A 17,217-nucleotide genomic window follows, 5' to 3' on the forward strand; every position below is an offset into this window, starting at 1 on the left:
TCTCATTTTGTAGTCCATCTCTTAGGCTAACTTAAAATATTGTTCGCTTCAGAGTTCAGACAAAGATTCGAAGAAACTACACATTAATTAATGATGTTAAATTTATTATTGCTTGTTATTCCCTCCGTTTACTTTTACTTGTCCATTATTTAAAAAATAATAATAGATTTTCGATTATACTTGGTACTTTTAACTTATCAAAAAGAGACCAAAACAAAAATTCCTAATTTACCATCAATATTGATTACTTCGTCCCCAAATCATTTTTCAAGATCCAAGTATAGATATCAATTAATATGAGTATTATGGTAAAACAATACTCATGTTAATCATTGTTTCTTAAGAACCATGTAAAATTAGAAGTAGACAACTAAAATGGAATTTGAAAGGTTAGCTTTTCCCACTAAGCCAATTGACTAAGAACTCTACATGTAGCTCAAACGACTTGACAATTAAGATACCTACATCTGGAGAGCAGATGTAAGTCCACATTTTACAAAACCCGAAGAACAAAATTATGGTGGAATTTGAAGGAATAGTTAACTTGGAAATCGAAGCAGCAACTCGAGAAGAGCAAATCTCAGAAGAGTGGAGAAGAGAGAAAATAACAGCATAGATTTTAGAATAAAAGATCCAAAAATAGAATGGACTATGAGTTGAAGTTAAGATGCTCATTGTAGAACCTTAACAACACTAACCATAATCTCCAACCCTAGAAAAACACATATACTTGCTTATTTCAAATGAAATGGTGCTTAATGTTTAATAGGCTAGAACATTAAAATACAGCCCCTTTCTACTAAGTGAATGGTAATCAACATATACCAAAAGGCACTGGCTAGTCACATATCTGCTACCACTTACCAGGTTCAGATATCCTTCTCAAAGATTAATAGTGTGTGTACATTTGTTATGGTACATGGTATATCAAGAACAAGTAATAATCCAGAGAAAACTCAAGGGAAACTTAACAGAAAATGACAATGAGACAAATATTAGAAAACCAGCAAAGCGAGCATTAATATAAAGATCTATTCTGCCAAAGATCTGGGCACAATAAGTTTTACAGCTTTTTCTATAATGAGGATGCAGATAAGATTTTTACATCAAGTGTGCTAATTAGATCTTAAGATAAGGTACGAAGGATAACGAACCTCTTGGGCCCTCTTAGGCAGGATGGCCATAGTTCACATGATCTCTTCATGTGTGATCGATTCTAACAACACTACCCCCAAAGCTAGCCATAGTCCACAGGATCTCTTCCTGTGATCGATTCTAACAACACTACCCCAAAGCTATAAACATCACTCTTTTCATTCAAGAGACCAGTATTTGCATATTCAGGAGCCACATACCTGTCAAATATTTGTAAGGATGTGAAATAATATAATACTGCAAAACTTCTGTTTCAACTTTTTATATCTAAAGAGGTAATAAAACAGGACACCAGAAGTTGAAGATTGTAAAATCCAGAAGACCAGAACATGAAGCAAGCTGGAATGGAATCAAAAGGAGCGGAAGGAAGAAACTAACCCAAAGGTTGACTCAAGTTGTGATATGACTTTTACCGGCACCAAGGAGTTTGGCCAGACCAAAATCAGAGACCTAACCATTGAAGTCATCATCAAATCAAATATATTACTTGATTTGATGTGTCGATAAACAACTTTGGGCTCAATATTCTCATGCAAATAGGCAAGACTGCAAGAAATGATAGCACAAGGAGAACTTACGCTTTAGCTGTCCCAAAATAGATTTATCTTAACTGAATGACCTTACGCTTTAGCTGTCCCAAAGAGAACCTTCATCCTAGCCTTCCAAGTGAGATACATGTGGTGTCGCATGGCTCCATGAAGTCACTGTTCCAAATTTCCATTGTTGACATACTCGTAAACCAACATCTTGTGGTGATGCTTTAGAACAAAGCATTTTCAAATGCTAAACAAGAATACTCATTCAATTACTTCACATGCGCATGAAAGTAATTGAACAATCTAAAGCTTCATATTTCGTACCCAGAAAAGGTATAGGACTATCAGGGACTGCCAAATGGGGAAATACATGTGCATTCCTTCAATGCAGTATCCTAGAAGGCTAACCAAGTTTTGTGACGTACGTGGCCAATGGCTTCAACCTCCACTTGAAACTCTTCTCTGGGACAAAGATCTTAAATTCAAACTCAAGTTGGCAACTAAAACAAAAGGACCATTAAAGAAAGCATATAATTTGATTTTATCAACTCAGAGATTGTTGAGGAACTTATTAATATCTACCAGTGTTCCATTAATCAAATTTCCGTGGTAGACCATGCCATATCCTCCCGCACCAAGAATATTCTCCTTTGAAAACCTTACTTCAAATCCTCCAAAAGTAGAGTCTTTTAGGATGATCCAACATGGTGCGCCAATACTTTTGAAGAGTCCGAGCAACATACTCTTCAAAAATGTCAATAGGTGCATATGGATCTTCCAAAAGTAGTGCATGTGTAATGAAATTGATCTTGGGTCTAACTCAACCCGAAAAGCTAGCTCATAGGGCGAGGATTGTCCAAGACCATCCAAGGCGACCAATTACCCGTCCATATCCGATATAGTACTCTCAATAGCTTTTTGGATGATTTGACATGAGTGTGACAAAACTTTTGAAGAGTTCGAGCAACCTAGTGAACAAGTACCGTACCCAGAAAAGGTATAGGACTATCAGGGACTTCCAAATGGGGAAATACCTGTGCATTCCTTCAATGCAGTATCCTAGAAGGCTAACCAAGTTTTTGTGACGTACGTGGCCAATGGCTTCAACCTCCACTTGAAACTCTTTCTCTGGGACAAAGATCTTAAATTCAAACTCAAGTTGGCAACTAAAACAAAAGGACCATTAAAGAAAGCATATAATTTGATTTTATCAACTCAGAGATTGTTGAGGAACTTATTAATATCTACCAGTGTTCCATTAATCAAATTTTCGTGGTAGACCATGCCATATCCTCCCACACCAAGAATATTCTCCTTTGAAAACCTTACTTCAAATCCTCCAAAAGTAGTCTTTTAGGATGATCCAACACGGGTGCGCCAATACTTTTGAAGAGTCCGAGCAACATACTCTTCAAAAATGTCAATAGGTGCATATCGGATCTTCCAAAAGTAGTGCATGTGTAATGAAATGGATCTTGGGCCTAACTCAACCCAAAAGCTAGCTCATAGGGCGAGGATGTCCAAGACCATCCAAGGCGACCAATTACCCGTCCATATCCGATATGGTACTCTCAATAGCTTTTTGGATGATTTGACATGAGTGTGACAATACTTTTGAAGAGTTCGAGCAACCTAGTGAACAAGTACCTTCCAGACAAGCCTGATTAATAACATAGATATAGAAGAGATAGAGCATACTTAATGTATAAAAAGCGTGTAGTTCATGTAGATGCAAAAAACACACTACTTTGGAAATTGCCTACTCGTCTTGGCATTCACTTAAGTCAAAATGACAGTAAATCTTAAAGCCATGCCCTTATTAACAACTTTGTCTTCATCAATTCCTAAAAAGAGAACAGTTGAAACGATTAAAAAAAAGATTAAAGGAAAACTAAGTATTTAGCTTCCAAATTCCCACTTCACAACAAGCAATACCATTGGCCATTTCCTCATCCCTATATTATGTAAAGTTATAACAGTTCATTTAATTCAAAGTTGTGTCGTCAAAGCACAGAAAGGTTGAGCTAGTTCATTCTGAAATTGGGGGTTCAATACTGATACACTTTCTGGCCCCCTTGGCATCAACCCTTAAATTTTCATACACAATCAATTCTCTTGAAAACCAAGTTCTAAAACTACCAGGACCAACACTACACCCAACAGAATAATAAACTACATGAATTCATGCTCCTACATAATTTTTCATCCCTCAAACCAAAATAGGTAGGATTGTAAATAAATGTTAATGACATTTATTGATTGCTAAATAGCCAAAAATACAAAAAGTTACTTACCTCATCTTCGTAAGAAAGATTCAACTTCTTCATCAAGTACTTTTAGATGAATAAACTGGGAATATTGTCATCCCTGCAATAGAATGTAAAAGATATGAATACAATCATGAGCTATGCATTTCAGTGAATATAAAAAAATGTGCATATAGTTGCTTCATCAAATTCTTCAGCAAAAAAGGTGCACACTTTATGCAATCAAACATGTTGAGCACCAACTTTCATTTTCAACCACAGAAGTTGTGAGATTCTATGGTTAAACTTTATATTCTGAGGCTAGATGACGTACAACTGTAAATACGTACGGGAGGTTCTCAATAAATCATAGATATGTTATTCACTTTAGATTACATTTCAGATGACTTGAAGGAATAAAACTAAATGTTAAGTTTGTAAGGAAGGTCATCCGTGCCTTTGCAGCCACGCAAAAAGGAAAGTTATATAGTAATCTCAAGCAATAGGAATAATTATAACATTGGCTATGAATTTAAGCCATCAAATTGGGAAATCTGACGATAACGGAGAGAAGATAGTATTGAGAGAAAAGCTAACCTGAAATAGCACAATTTAGATGAGAAAATGAAGAGAACTCAAAGAACTGTCTTGAAAAGAGAGTATCACTTGTTGCTTTGTGCAAACTATAGAAGTGTAAAAAGAAGCAGATTTGAACAAAAATTGAGAGAGAATCATTCCTTAAATTGTAAAAAAAAGAGCTAAAAGTTTTCTTATGAGTTCTCTGTTTTGTTTCCCAGAAGAAGCAAATATTGAAAAAAATAACTTACCCAAATTCGGAAGATCTTGTTGAGAAGACAACGAACTAAAGAATTGTACTTGTGCCAAGAAATTAGGTTTGAAGCAAAAAAAAATATGGAGATTTTTGAGTTGTATTTGTCGATGGAAGAAAGTACAGAAATGGTTGCTTCTAGAACTATGTCGAGTATTTTTATTAGTCACTCTTAAGACTTATGAAGAATCATATGATTCATTGTTGTTCACATTGTTGGGGTTGGAGGAAGAGAGATGGAAGAACTTGATTCTTCTATTCAGAGGGGTTAGAAAATCTGGAGTCCACTTTGTGCTAATGAGGAAGATGGAGGGTTCTAGAATTATGGAGAGAGTGTAATGTCAGGTTAAATTTACCGTTTTGCCCTTGGTCATCCTCCTCTTCACCTTTCTATATAATAGAAACTAGATTGGTAAGGCCCGTGCTCAACACCAGAATAATTAAATTATTTTTCTAGCTAAGCCCAAACAGTTACTGTACAATTGTTCCTCAATAACATGATATTGAAAAAATAGAGAGAACATAGGACAAATATTGAGAGAAAAGCTAACCTGAAATAGCACAATTTAGATGAGAAAATGAAGAGAAACTCAAAGAACTGTCTTGAAAAGAGAGTATCACTTGTTGCTTTGTGCAAACTATAGAAGTATAAAAAGAAGCAGATTTGAACAAAAATTGAGAGAGAATCATACCTTAAATTGTAAAAAAAAGAGCTAAAAGTTTTCTTATGAGTTCTCTATTTAGTTTCCCAGAAGAAGCAAATATTGAAAAACATAACTTACCCAAATTCGGAAGATCTTGTTGAGAGATAACAGAACTAAAGAATTGTACTTGAAGGTGCCAAGAAACTAGGTTTGAAGCAAAAAAAAAAATTGGAGATTTTTGAGTTGTATTTGTCGATTGGAAGAAAGTACAGAAATGGTTGCTTCTAGAACTATGTCGAGTATTTTTATTAGTCACTCTTAAGACTTATGAAGAATCATATGATTCATTGTTGTAATCATTGTTGGGGTTGGAGGAAGAGAGATGGAAGAACTTGATTCTTCTATAAGAAGATGTAGGGTTCTAGAATTATGGAGAGAGAGTGTAATGTTAGGTTAAATTTATCTTTTTGCCCTTGGTCGTCCTCCTCTTCACCTTTCTATATAATTATAAAATAAAATTAAAATAATAATATATATTTAGTTATTAGTTATCTCATATTTAATTTTTTTATTTTCATTTTTAACATGGATTTTATGAATTATTCTTATGTTAGCATGTCATGAAAAGGATTATAATAGTTTGAATTTGATTTTTTTTTTTGAAACAGAATATGAAAAAAATTGAAACACAAATAAATTAAAAATAAAAAATTATGTAAAAAAACTAAGCAAACAGCTTAGTACCTGCCACGTGGCATTTTGCCAAGATAGCTTAATACATAAATTATGATTGTGTTTTGCAAATATAACTGAATATTATAACTAGGATTCTGAAAATTATAATAAATTAATAAAGTAACTTAACATAAAAAGCGATTTTTGAATGATATTTATGCATGTATTATTATTCTCTTCGTAATGATTGCTTTAATTTGTGTAACAATTGCAAATGTTATAATTCGCTTTAATTTTTAACTTGCTTAATACAAGGGGTGTTGCAGATGTTATAATTCACTTTAATTTTTAATTTGCTTAATACAAGGGGTATAAAATAGGAAAAGAGATTAACAATGAAAATTTCAGATTATCAACAATATTTTACTCTTAAAATAGTCTTTGTCTTTAATATTTTAGTTTATTTAATCGTTCATTGTATGACATGATTTAATAATATTTGGAGTTAGCTTAATTTATGTTGAGTGAGAGTGAATCATATTTATAAAATATTTGTGTTGTAAGTTTTAATTGTTATTGATAAAAAAACAAATTTAAGCACGAGTCCAAATATTGAGATCCTTTTGTAAATAAAATTATTCATGATCTAATATTCTTTATTGGAGTAGTTTGTATTAAAATTTATACATCCTCTGCTCATAATCATAAATTCTCATTCTATTTTCTCTTTTGCTTTATTCATAATCAAAAATAATTTTGAATTCAATTTTCAAGATTTATCTCACCGTTATTTAAATAAGTTTGTAATTTATAGCTTCAAATGTGTATAATCATATATTGTACTTTTACTTTAACTGACTGGAGTATTCAATATAGGAAAAAAGTTCAAAAATATCCTTAGTGTATTAGAAATGTTCAAAAATGTCCTCCTTCAACCTATTGGGTCAAACTTGTCCTTTTTTCCCATCTATTGGGTTAAAGATTCCCTTAACATATTAGAAATATTTCAAAAATATTCTTCTTCCACCTATGGATCAAAATACTCTTAATCTATTAGAATGGTTCGATATTTTCATTTTATCTACCTATAAGATTAAAAAAATCCCTTGTCATATTAGAAATGACTGTAGTTTTTTGGAAGTTGCTTGATGTTTCATCCAAAGAAAAATTCCAAACAAATCACAATGTGTAGGATATATGTATTAGACACACAAAAAAAATAATTAAAATTTTAAATTTAATTGATAAATAAAATATAACGGATTTCAAATAACTTATTAGTGAAAATTATTGAATAAAGCATATACATCGACTTATTTCATTGACCATTTTCCATGTTGATCGACTTGAGAATCTTACAGATTGATGGGATTGACGAGTAAAGCTTCGATCACAGATTTCACATTATTTTTTGGATCACTATATCCATCTTGATTGTTCGTGTAAACGACATCAATCAGACGTGTTAGGTTCACAACGCGCATCAAGATATCAGTTGGCATAGAATCAGTAGACTTAATGCACTCTTTGTTCAAATCCTTCCATGCACTTTTAGCTATTTCAGAAAGTTGTGCACTTGCTTCTTCTACACATAAATTATTTTCTTGCATATAACATTCTATTCCTGTAACAAGTTGTCCTTTTTCTTTCTCAATCTATAAGAAAAAAATATATATATATATAATTCATCATGAGAATGTTATAAAAAATCACTACTAAAAATAATGAAAAAAAATCCATTATGTGGTAGGTCCAAATAATTAAGGAAAAATCGAGTTTCTTTTTTATGGGGTCGGTCAGTTTTTATTTTTATTTTTAAAAAAAATAAATAGATAGCCATGGGTATCTATCGAGTTCCTTTTCGCGCAAAAATATATTTTTTTTAAAAAATTGACGCAATCTCTCGATTTTTAATATTTTCTTTTTTTACAAAAAAACGAAGGATAGGATCAATTTCTGAAGTGTAAAATTGAAGTTGAAGATTATAAACAAAAACTATGAAAATATTTTAGTAAAGATCATGTGTGGTCAAGAAGTAGAATTGTTCAAAATTATAGAAAATACTTGAATTTGATTTCAAGTAGCTACATTTTTTATGTATATTTCTAAAAGACTGACCATGTCTGTCGTTTTTTCATAACCAACCGACAAATAACCGTCCATGTCCATCAATTTCATAAAAGTGACGAAACCAACCAACAAAGTCGATTATATGTCGGTTAAAACTGACGAATAACCATCCCTGTCCGTCAATTTCATGAAAGTGACGAAGACAAAATCGATGATGCACAGTTTGTCATTTAAAAAAAAAAAATGACTCTGTCCATCTATTTTGACCCTCGATTTTGATCCAATTTTTAGAAGTGAATGTTTATAATATGTTGGCAAACACATATGTAAAAATTGTACTCCCTCTGTCTTTAATTACTTGTCCACTTTTAAATTGGCACACCTATTAAGAAAGAAATTATTGACATACCATTTTACCCCTATTAATTATGAAGCGGATGGATTAAAAATTTAAGATTTTCAAGAAATTATACCTTTTTCAAAGTAATTAATTGAGGGTATAATAGGTAAAATTATTTTGTCCCTCAAGAACATTTTTTACTAGTGACTCAATAACATTTTCTAAAATAAGGTAAATGATTTTATTAATGTTGGAAGAATCCCCGGTATACCAGCTCTATAACAAAAAAGTAGTCAAAATGACTTTTTGACAAAAGACTTTACTATTCAAATATCTGTGTGGTGTGGCTGTTCAACTCCTACCTACAAATGTTGAAGTACTTTTGTAAATGAAATCAAAATAACAAATGAAAGGGGAAGTTGGGAAACCAGATTGATGTAGAGAGTTCCTATCTGTCAACTGCAGAGTGTAGAGAGAAAGAAATGATCTTCTTATTTGTCTTTCCTAATTCCTTCTTTTCCCTCTTTTTGGGAGGATGTGTTTTGTTAGAGGTGGAGGTTGGTTGTGGGCAAGCCGTTAAATAAAGAGAGCGACAACTTCAGGATATATGACAACTTGACAAAGAATGCTCCAATATCATCATTTAATTACTATTATTTCAGCAGACATACCAAATAGTATCCGTAGAAAATCAAATGGTTTCTCTTCTTCATTGTTGATTGATGCAAAGAACTTTTTTGGTACCATCTGAAGGTTATCCATTTTTCTGCCAGATGCATCTGCAAAATCAAACCACATCCTCAAGAAAGAACCGGAAACTACAAGGCGAAGAATCAATATGAATCTACATCCTAATATGGGACAATGCATGGTTATTCTCTAATCCTTCATCGAGAAACCTAGAGCTTATTCTTAAGTATAATTTGCCAAAGAGACAAGAACATTTTAATAATGGAAAATGGTGACAAATGAAACCATCACTGCTACCTCTCTATTTCATGCTTGCTTTGTGCACATTGGTATTCAAGACATCAGCTCAAGAGTAGTTAGTTAATCTCATTAAACAATTAAAGTTGAGTGTATTCAGAATTGATAGAAAGAAACTTTTGTGTTTCTAAAAGGAGCACCATTCAATCTATTGAGCATTAATGCTTGAGCCATTAAGCTAGACCTATCATTACACTAAACAGTTTTGCTTGATTAATTGTATTTTCTGAAGGAAAAAGTTTTCCTTAATGTAACTAACAGAAATATTTCACTACTATCACTAGTAAGTGTCGTCTGTTCAAAACCAACAAGTAGCAGTACATATTAGCAATCAGATATGTAATTCAAAGTACATGCACTTAATTTAACAACATTACGACAACACTGTCAAATTAAAATATCAAGAAATATTAGTACGAAAAACACTAGTAATTATAATTACTTTATTCATCATTCTTAGCCACATAAGGAAATGATTAGGAGCTGATATTCCATCAAAACATCTCCGATTCCTTTCTGTCCCTACAACCCAAAAAATGCTTGCTAATATTCTTAAATCTCTAGTACTACATGTTTATTTCTTCCAGTTTGTTTATCTCATTATCTTGTTGTTGTTGCTGCCTCCTTTTCATCTGTTCGTGAGCCGAGGATCTACCAGAAACAACCGCCCTACCCTTACAAGTTAAGAGTAAGGTTTGCGTACACTCTACCCTCCCCAGATCCCACACCCCACTTGTGGAATTATACTGGACATGTACTCATTCTTAGCCACAAAGGGGACCAGTGGAACCCTACACTCCCATATATTCACGCATTAGAAGAATCACTAATATCAGTTACCCTTGCAATTTCCGGATATGATTATAGCTACACCTACCTTTAGTTTCAATCAAAACTTAACCCAGCAATTAATTGGAATTCATTATCCCTCCCACGGTCTTTCAGAAACAGCCTCTCTATATTAGTCCAAAAATCTTCCCTTTATATTAGTCCAAACTCCAAACAATTAGGCTCTTCCATAACAGTACACTCAAATCATTACTTCCTTATACAACAACCCAAAGAAAATGGTGAAAAATCAGAAAAAGTAAAACGATAGCAAAACTTACAATGTTCACTTGTAAATTACCTGTAGCAGAAGAGGAGGCTGCAAAAGAATTCTTTGTATCCAAAGCTAATGCAAAAGGCCCCATTTTGAACCTTAAAATTCTCTTTTCTTCACCCAATACCAAAAAAACGACAGAAATTTGAGACCTTTTATGATATCATTTGCAAATAAAAATGAGAACTTCAAAAACTAATAAAAAATATTAGTGGGGTTGGGGGGAAATTACCAGTTCTTGGGAAGTTGGAGTTGGAGCCTCTCTTGTTTGCTTCTGGTTCTTGAAAAGCCATTGCTATCTTATATTGTACGTGTCACAGCTGAGCAAAGTACAACTGTTTAAACAGGTGGGTACTAAAACAAATGCATGTGTTGTTTTTTCACTAAAAAAAATAATGATATAATTTATGGTTAATATAAGAAAATTTAACCATAATTTTAATTATGTTTTGTTAATATATATAAAAAGAAAAAGAGGAATTAATTTATGGGAAGAATTAAAAAATATTTGGAATGTAAAGGAGAATGGTGGGTGGGTTTCAAAAATAATTAGAATGTAAAGCGCAAGGCATAATGTGTCTTACAAGGTTGTTGTGTCAGTGCGACTTCCTCTTTTTGTCGGATGACACTGTTATAGGCGAATGGGATAAGGCATATGGGTCTTCTACACCTTTATTATTTTTGGTGTCTTCTGTGAATTGTATGTCCTTATGAAATTTTTTGATCAATCTTTTTGTCCTTTTGACTTCAGACTCAGATATATGTATATATTAAGAAGTAAGAAAAAAAATTGAAACAAATAAACTATTACTATATATGATTATGTGGTAATTAGCAACTAAAAAAAACTCATTTCATTTGGAAGCTGATATTTAGTTTTTCTTTACTTTCACGCATCTAAGGAGTGTATATACTTTTGCCACGTCAATATTTAGGACGAGGTGAAGGTTATTATTTATCAAAATATGGTCATTAATTTTAATTAATAATACAATTTATAAAAAAAGTAATTAAAAATAAGTAGGTTAATGTCAATCGTGTTCATTTTCTTTTAGCTAAACCTACAAGGCGATGATTGATTACAAGAATAGATATTGCTCAAAGGTATAGACTCTCTCATAGAATTTCTAAGGGAAGAAGATGAAAGACTAGTGTATTGTTTTTTTGGAATTCTTCGATGTCTCCCTTTGTCACTCCCCGAGCCTACACCCTGGGCGGGACTGGCACTCGAAGACCATTGCTGGCCCCAAGCGAACCCTTGGCCTGACTTACTTAACTCAGTGGAAGACTATATGCATATTTATAATAGCACAATACTCAACTTAACTAATGAAATAACTTAGAATGTTTAATAGTCAACATTCAACTTGGCCAAAATGGCAACTCAAGTCTTAACATATGAAAATGGTAATATAGAGACAACTGAACTACTAACTGACTGACTATCTATGAAGCCTCTAAAACAACTGAGATGGATGTTGGGACAGACCCCACAACATCCTAATAAGCTAAACCAAAACTGAAACGAAAATGGATCCTCCGGAATGCAAGGTGGCTCACCAACTGACTCTGAACTGCTCACTGGATCAACGGTGCGTCGGAATGCCGATCCTAGCTACCTGTATCTGCATCATAATACGATGCAAGCCAACTGGCATCAGTACATTGAATGTACGAGTATGCGAGTTGGAATGCTAAAACAACATAGGCTTGAAAAAGATTATGAAAGAAACACTTACCTTGGCTCTTCTCAACTCCTGAATACTTAAATAAACTCATTTCATTATAGGCAATTTAAAACAAGTGCAATATAACATGCTGTCAATTCATAATCATAATGTCATAAAAAGACAAACCATGCTCCCTCTCAAAGTCTACTTGTGCAATGCATGAATGAAGTGTCATACCCCCATTCACACTAAGCAGAACCCCTTGAGGAACCATGCTACTACTGTTGTGGGAGTTTCTCTATCACTTAAGAACTATAGTGATGATACATTGCTTTACCTCATGCTGCCGAGGCCCATCCTATACCTTGCCGTGATATAGGAAGCTAACTCACTAAGTGGATCCACTAGTCTATGCGAAAATGATTCATCTAAAAAGTATGAACCTTTTCTACCCATGATGGCTACATGGTTTATGGAGACTTGAGTTAATATGAACTCGCATCCTCATATCGGTGCTCAATACTAACTCCCAAAAAATATAATATACTTAGTTCTTTATGTTTAAAAAAACATACTTCTTCTGTGAATTGAGATTAGTGCTCAAAAACTTAGCTCAAAGCTATCTAGGAAATCTCAGTTTCCCTGCTTGCTTCATTTAGAAAGCTATTTCTCTTTTCTGAAAACTAGCCCGAAGGCTCTTTGAAAATCTCAGTTTCTGTTCTTATTTAAATGTAAAAACATTTAAAAACTTCTTTGGGAATACTTAGTTCCCTAATAGCTTTTGAGAAATGAACTCAACTCTTTACTCTTTGCTTAACTTGAAACTTTCAGCATTAACATATAGGTAAACTACCTTCAAGTGGAATCTTGTGTTTTTGATATATATCGACAGATCCAAGACGTTGTTATATAGGCAAACTACCTTCAAGTGTACAATATGCTTGCTCAAGGTCAGATTGTACAGCAGTGGATTATGGAGGATCATGCAACAAGTTAGATGGAGATGAAAATGTTTCATATGCATTCAACATGTATTTCCAAATGAATGGTCAAGATGTGGAATCTTGTGTTTTTGATGGATTGGCACAAATTGTGGAGAAAAGTGCGTCTGTTGATAATTGCTTATTCCCTATTGGTTTGGAGAGTGTTGGAGTAAGAATTGGTTTGGATGCAATCCTTAACATTCTTTGTTGGTTTCTTCCTCTTTTTGACACTTCTCTAAAAGAAAAATTGACATATTAATTTCAATGTCATGTATTAGACATTTGTATGGTTTGAAATATATAATTAAGATAAAGTACTACTACTACTATTTACTTTGTTAAAAAATTTAGGTGTCTCATTTTGTATGTATATTTATATTACCATATGACACTCAAGTTTTGTTGTATGGGAAGGAATAAATGTACATAAACTTAAAATTTCTTTAAAAATTTTGATTTTTTTTTAAAAAAAGTTTAAGATGGGTATATGCACTTTCTCTATGATGATGCTATGATATTGGATTGTGTAGAGAATAATTAATATATATTTTCTGAGAAAGTGGGTAAAATATTGGAACATTAATAATAGAAAGTAGATTAATATAATGGTTAATTAATTTTGGGACCAATGTATTAGATAGTGGTAATATATATAAGTTTTTGTAGCATATTAAGAGTTTCTTATGCTTAATTATTTCGTATTCCCCTTCCCTTTCTCTCTTGATTCATTCGTAGATATCAAGTGTAATTCTTGTTGAAAATAAAAATACATGTGTAACGACCCTCTTAGTCGTTTTATGATTTTAACCATTATTTTTATATTAACCCTTTCTGGTAGCTTTTATAAATAATTTATGGCATATAAGAATAAGAGACACGATTTTCAGATTTAATAAAGGATTATTTTGTTGCTAATAATAATAGAAAAAGAAAATAATAGAAATATATAAATAAATAAATGAATAAAAGAAATAAGGGCCAAAAGCCCTAACTGTTGAAACTTGAAATACGCAGAGGAGAAAAAAAAAAGAATTAACAAGAGCAGCCATGGATGGAAAACCTAAAGTCTCATTACGGCAAGTAATTTCAGGTACAAGCTTATCTAAATTCTCAATTCTATATCTGATTTCTTGTGCATGATGGATACCATTACATTATTACGGCATGTTATAATTTAATGACATTATTATTAATTAATATTAGTTAAATTAAATGAAAAGTGGCGTGCTACGGAGTAATGGCTGGAAGTCGGCGATGATTAATTAATAGTATCTTAGCAATTAGATTAGTATTAGAAAAGAAATAAAATGATTTCAAATTGGAATTCTGAATTGCTGCAACGTGGTGCTCTTATGGTATAACTAATTAGTTATTAGGATGAAGGATTTAATCATTAGGTAATGATGGCAATGATATATATAGGATTGGATTGTTGTACAACAGTTTCAGTTTCGTATATAAGTTCTCATATCTTCGGCTCTTGATATAGTTTAGTTCTGGATGTGCTTGTTCTTTCGTAGTTGAAATTTCGTAGTACAACATCATATTATAAATCAAGTTCTGGTAATAATTGAGATATGTAATAAAATAGTGGGTGTATTGTGATATATAAAGATCATTAAAATTATGTTATTTAGAGATATTGAGACTAAACCCTAGGCTTGAAATTTGGAAAAGAACTTGAAAGAGTTGACATATTAGTTGGTATCAAGATTAGGATAACTTGATTATAGAATCGATGTGAGTTTTTGGGTCTAGGCTTAGACCTGTAGTGATATGGGTGTTGTTAGTTTTGAAATCTTATTGTGGTCATTTATTTGAATAAATTGTTTTGATTTGGAAATTCAATGAAAGGGGAAGACTCAAGTCCCAGAGTGATTGTTCGACTATTTGAGGCAAGTGGATTTCTAAACCTTTGTTAAGTGTATGGAATTTGTGTATTTCCTTGTAATATAGTGTTTGGGGGTAATGGGACTTGGTGATGGGTTGACTTGTCCACATTGATTAATTCTAATAATGAAAAAGGGGTAATAAAAGACAATGTGATTAATTGTTTGTGTGTGATGTATTGAGAATTGTTGGTGATGGGCATTGGTACGAGTACCGATGTTATAAAGGGAAAAGTTTATTACTATAGAATGCGGATTGTAATCCGAGAATGCCAAAGCTTATGGTATCAGAGCCCCAGGTTCATATAAGAAAATTTAACCATAATTTTAATTATGTTTTGTTAATATGTATAAAAAGAAAAAGAGGAATTAATTTATGGGAAGAATTAAAAATATTTGGAATGTAAAGGAGAATGGTGGGTGAGTTTCAAAAATAATTAGAATGTAAAGCGCAAGGCATAATGTGTCTTACAAGGTTGTTGTGTCAGTGCGACTCCTTTTTTTGTCGGATGACACTGTTATAGGCGAATGGGGTAAGGCATATGGGTCTTCTACACCTTTATCATTTTTGGTGTCTTCTGTGAATTGTATGTCCTTTTGAAATTTTTTTATCAATCTTTTTGCCTTTAGACTCAAATATATGTATATATTAAGGAGTAAGAAAAAAAAATTGAAACAAATAAACTATTACTATATATGATTATGTGGTAATTAACAACTAAAAAAAAACTCATGTCATTTGGAAGCTGATATTTAGTTTTTCTTTACTTTCACACGTCTAAAAGAGTGTGTATACTTTTGCCATGTCAATATTTTAGGAGGAGGTGAAGGTTATTATTTATCAGAAAAATGATCATTAATTTTAATTAATAATACAATTTATAAAAAAGTAATTAAAAATAAGTAGGTTAATGTCAATCGTGTTCATTTTCTTTTAGCTAAACCTACAAGGCGATGATTGATTACAAGAATAGATATTGCTCAAAGGTATAGACTCTCTCATAGAATTTCTAAGGGAAGAAGATGAAAGACTAGTGTATTGTTTTTTTGGAATTCTTCGATGTCTCCCTTCCTCCTAGAGGTTTTTTTATAGGCCAAAAAAGTCGAACCGTCATTTCAACATGAAAAATTACACACTTGGCACTAAAAGGCTATCTAGTAGCATATATATATATACTTTGTGACACTTCGTTTGAGACTGATTGTGACAAATTAGAATAAGACTCGAGACTGATTGTTAATTTTTTCGAAATTCATTATGAGGATACTATCCAGTTGTAATATGACCTCCTCCAAGTAAAGGTCTTGTAGGCTGCCCAAACTAGGAGCAACCTAAAAGGGCAGGTGTTGCATAGATTAATTCTTTTTAAGAAAAAAAAGATATTAGGATTTTAAATAAGTAAACAAATTGATAAATTAAGATTGACAATCTAGGGACAAAATAGACTTTCAGAAAGTTAATTAGAATAAGAGGAGAAGAATGTCTATTATTCAAAGTTGAAGGTAGAGTTTGATTCACCCAACTAATTATAATAAATTATTACTTTAATATACTATATTACAATTTAAAAAAATCACATAATCATTATATATATCATTACCTTGACTTGATGACGTAAAAACAAATTATATATATCGTCAACACACATAAAATATAAATTAGTATAACAAACAAAAGCATAAACTCCTCCCTTCCATAATTTGAAAACTTGTAGGAATACCAAAGAAAAAGAAAAGAAATAATTAGTGTTTGTCCGTTTTCTTCTCTCCTTAACATTAGCTCATACATTCATACTTTGAAATAAAATTGTCTCAACTTCATTCATTCACATTTCTCCCTAAAAAAATCACCATATTTCTGAAGAACATATATTATCGTATTGAATATAATCAACGTACATATATAGAAGCTAGTGGATTAGCACTAGCAATGGCTCATATTAAGTTGTTGTTGATATGGGCATGTTGCTTAGCGCTATCGACTAGTTTTGCATATGGTCTTGGTGTTAATTGGGGTACACAAGCTGCACAAACATTGCCCCCTTCAACAATTGTTCAAATGCTTAAAGATAACAAGATTGATAAAGTTAA

The 17,217-nt window shown here is 32.3% G+C and overlaps 2 protein-coding genes and 2 pseudogenes across 2 annotated transcripts; 1 reads left to right on the top strand and 3 right to left on the bottom strand.

Annotated features, from left to right (window-relative positions):
- Nucleotides 1-1,237: 1,237 nt before the first annotated feature.
- Nucleotides 1,238-2,145, bottom strand: LOC102595759 (probable receptor-like protein kinase At2g42960). The gene is made up of 3 exons (XM_006367330.1): nucleotides 1,780-2,145; nucleotides 1,534-1,605; nucleotides 1,238-1,355 (listed from the first exon to the last, which is right to left on the bottom strand). The coding sequence occupies exons 1-3, from the start codon at nucleotides 1,842-1,844 to the stop codon at nucleotides 1,238-1,240; spliced, it is 255 nt and encodes an 84-aa protein (XP_006367392.1). The 5' UTR covers nucleotides 1,845-2,145.
- Nucleotides 2,146-7,440: 5,295 nt separating this feature from the next.
- Nucleotides 7,441-17,217, bottom strand: part of LOC102592334 (vetispiradiene synthase 3-like) — a 38,120-nt pseudogene continuing 28,343 nt past the window's right edge.
- Nucleotides 9,120-10,896, bottom strand: LOC102592118 (S-adenosylmethionine carrier 1, chloroplastic/mitochondrial). The gene is made up of 3 exons (XM_015305395.1): nucleotides 10,817-10,896; nucleotides 10,612-10,698; nucleotides 9,120-9,274 (listed from the first exon to the last, which is right to left on the bottom strand). The coding sequence occupies exons 1-3, from the start codon at nucleotides 10,875-10,877 to the stop codon at nucleotides 9,135-9,137; spliced, it is 288 nt and encodes a 95-aa protein (XP_015160881.1). The 5' UTR covers nucleotides 10,878-10,896; the 3' UTR covers nucleotides 9,120-9,134.
- The window catches only part of LOC107059025 (glucan endo-1,3-beta-glucosidase 8-like), a 6,507-nt pseudogene continuing 2,585 nt past the window's right edge, over nucleotides 13,296-17,217 (top strand).

Source organism: Solanum tuberosum, unplaced genomic scaffold (genome assembly GCF_000226075.1).
Source record: "Solanum tuberosum cultivar DM 1-3 516 R44 unplaced genomic scaffold, SolTub_3.0 scf00704, whole genome shotgun sequence".
Classification (NCBI taxonomy): domain Eukaryota; kingdom Viridiplantae; phylum Streptophyta; class Magnoliopsida; order Solanales; family Solanaceae; genus Solanum; species Solanum tuberosum.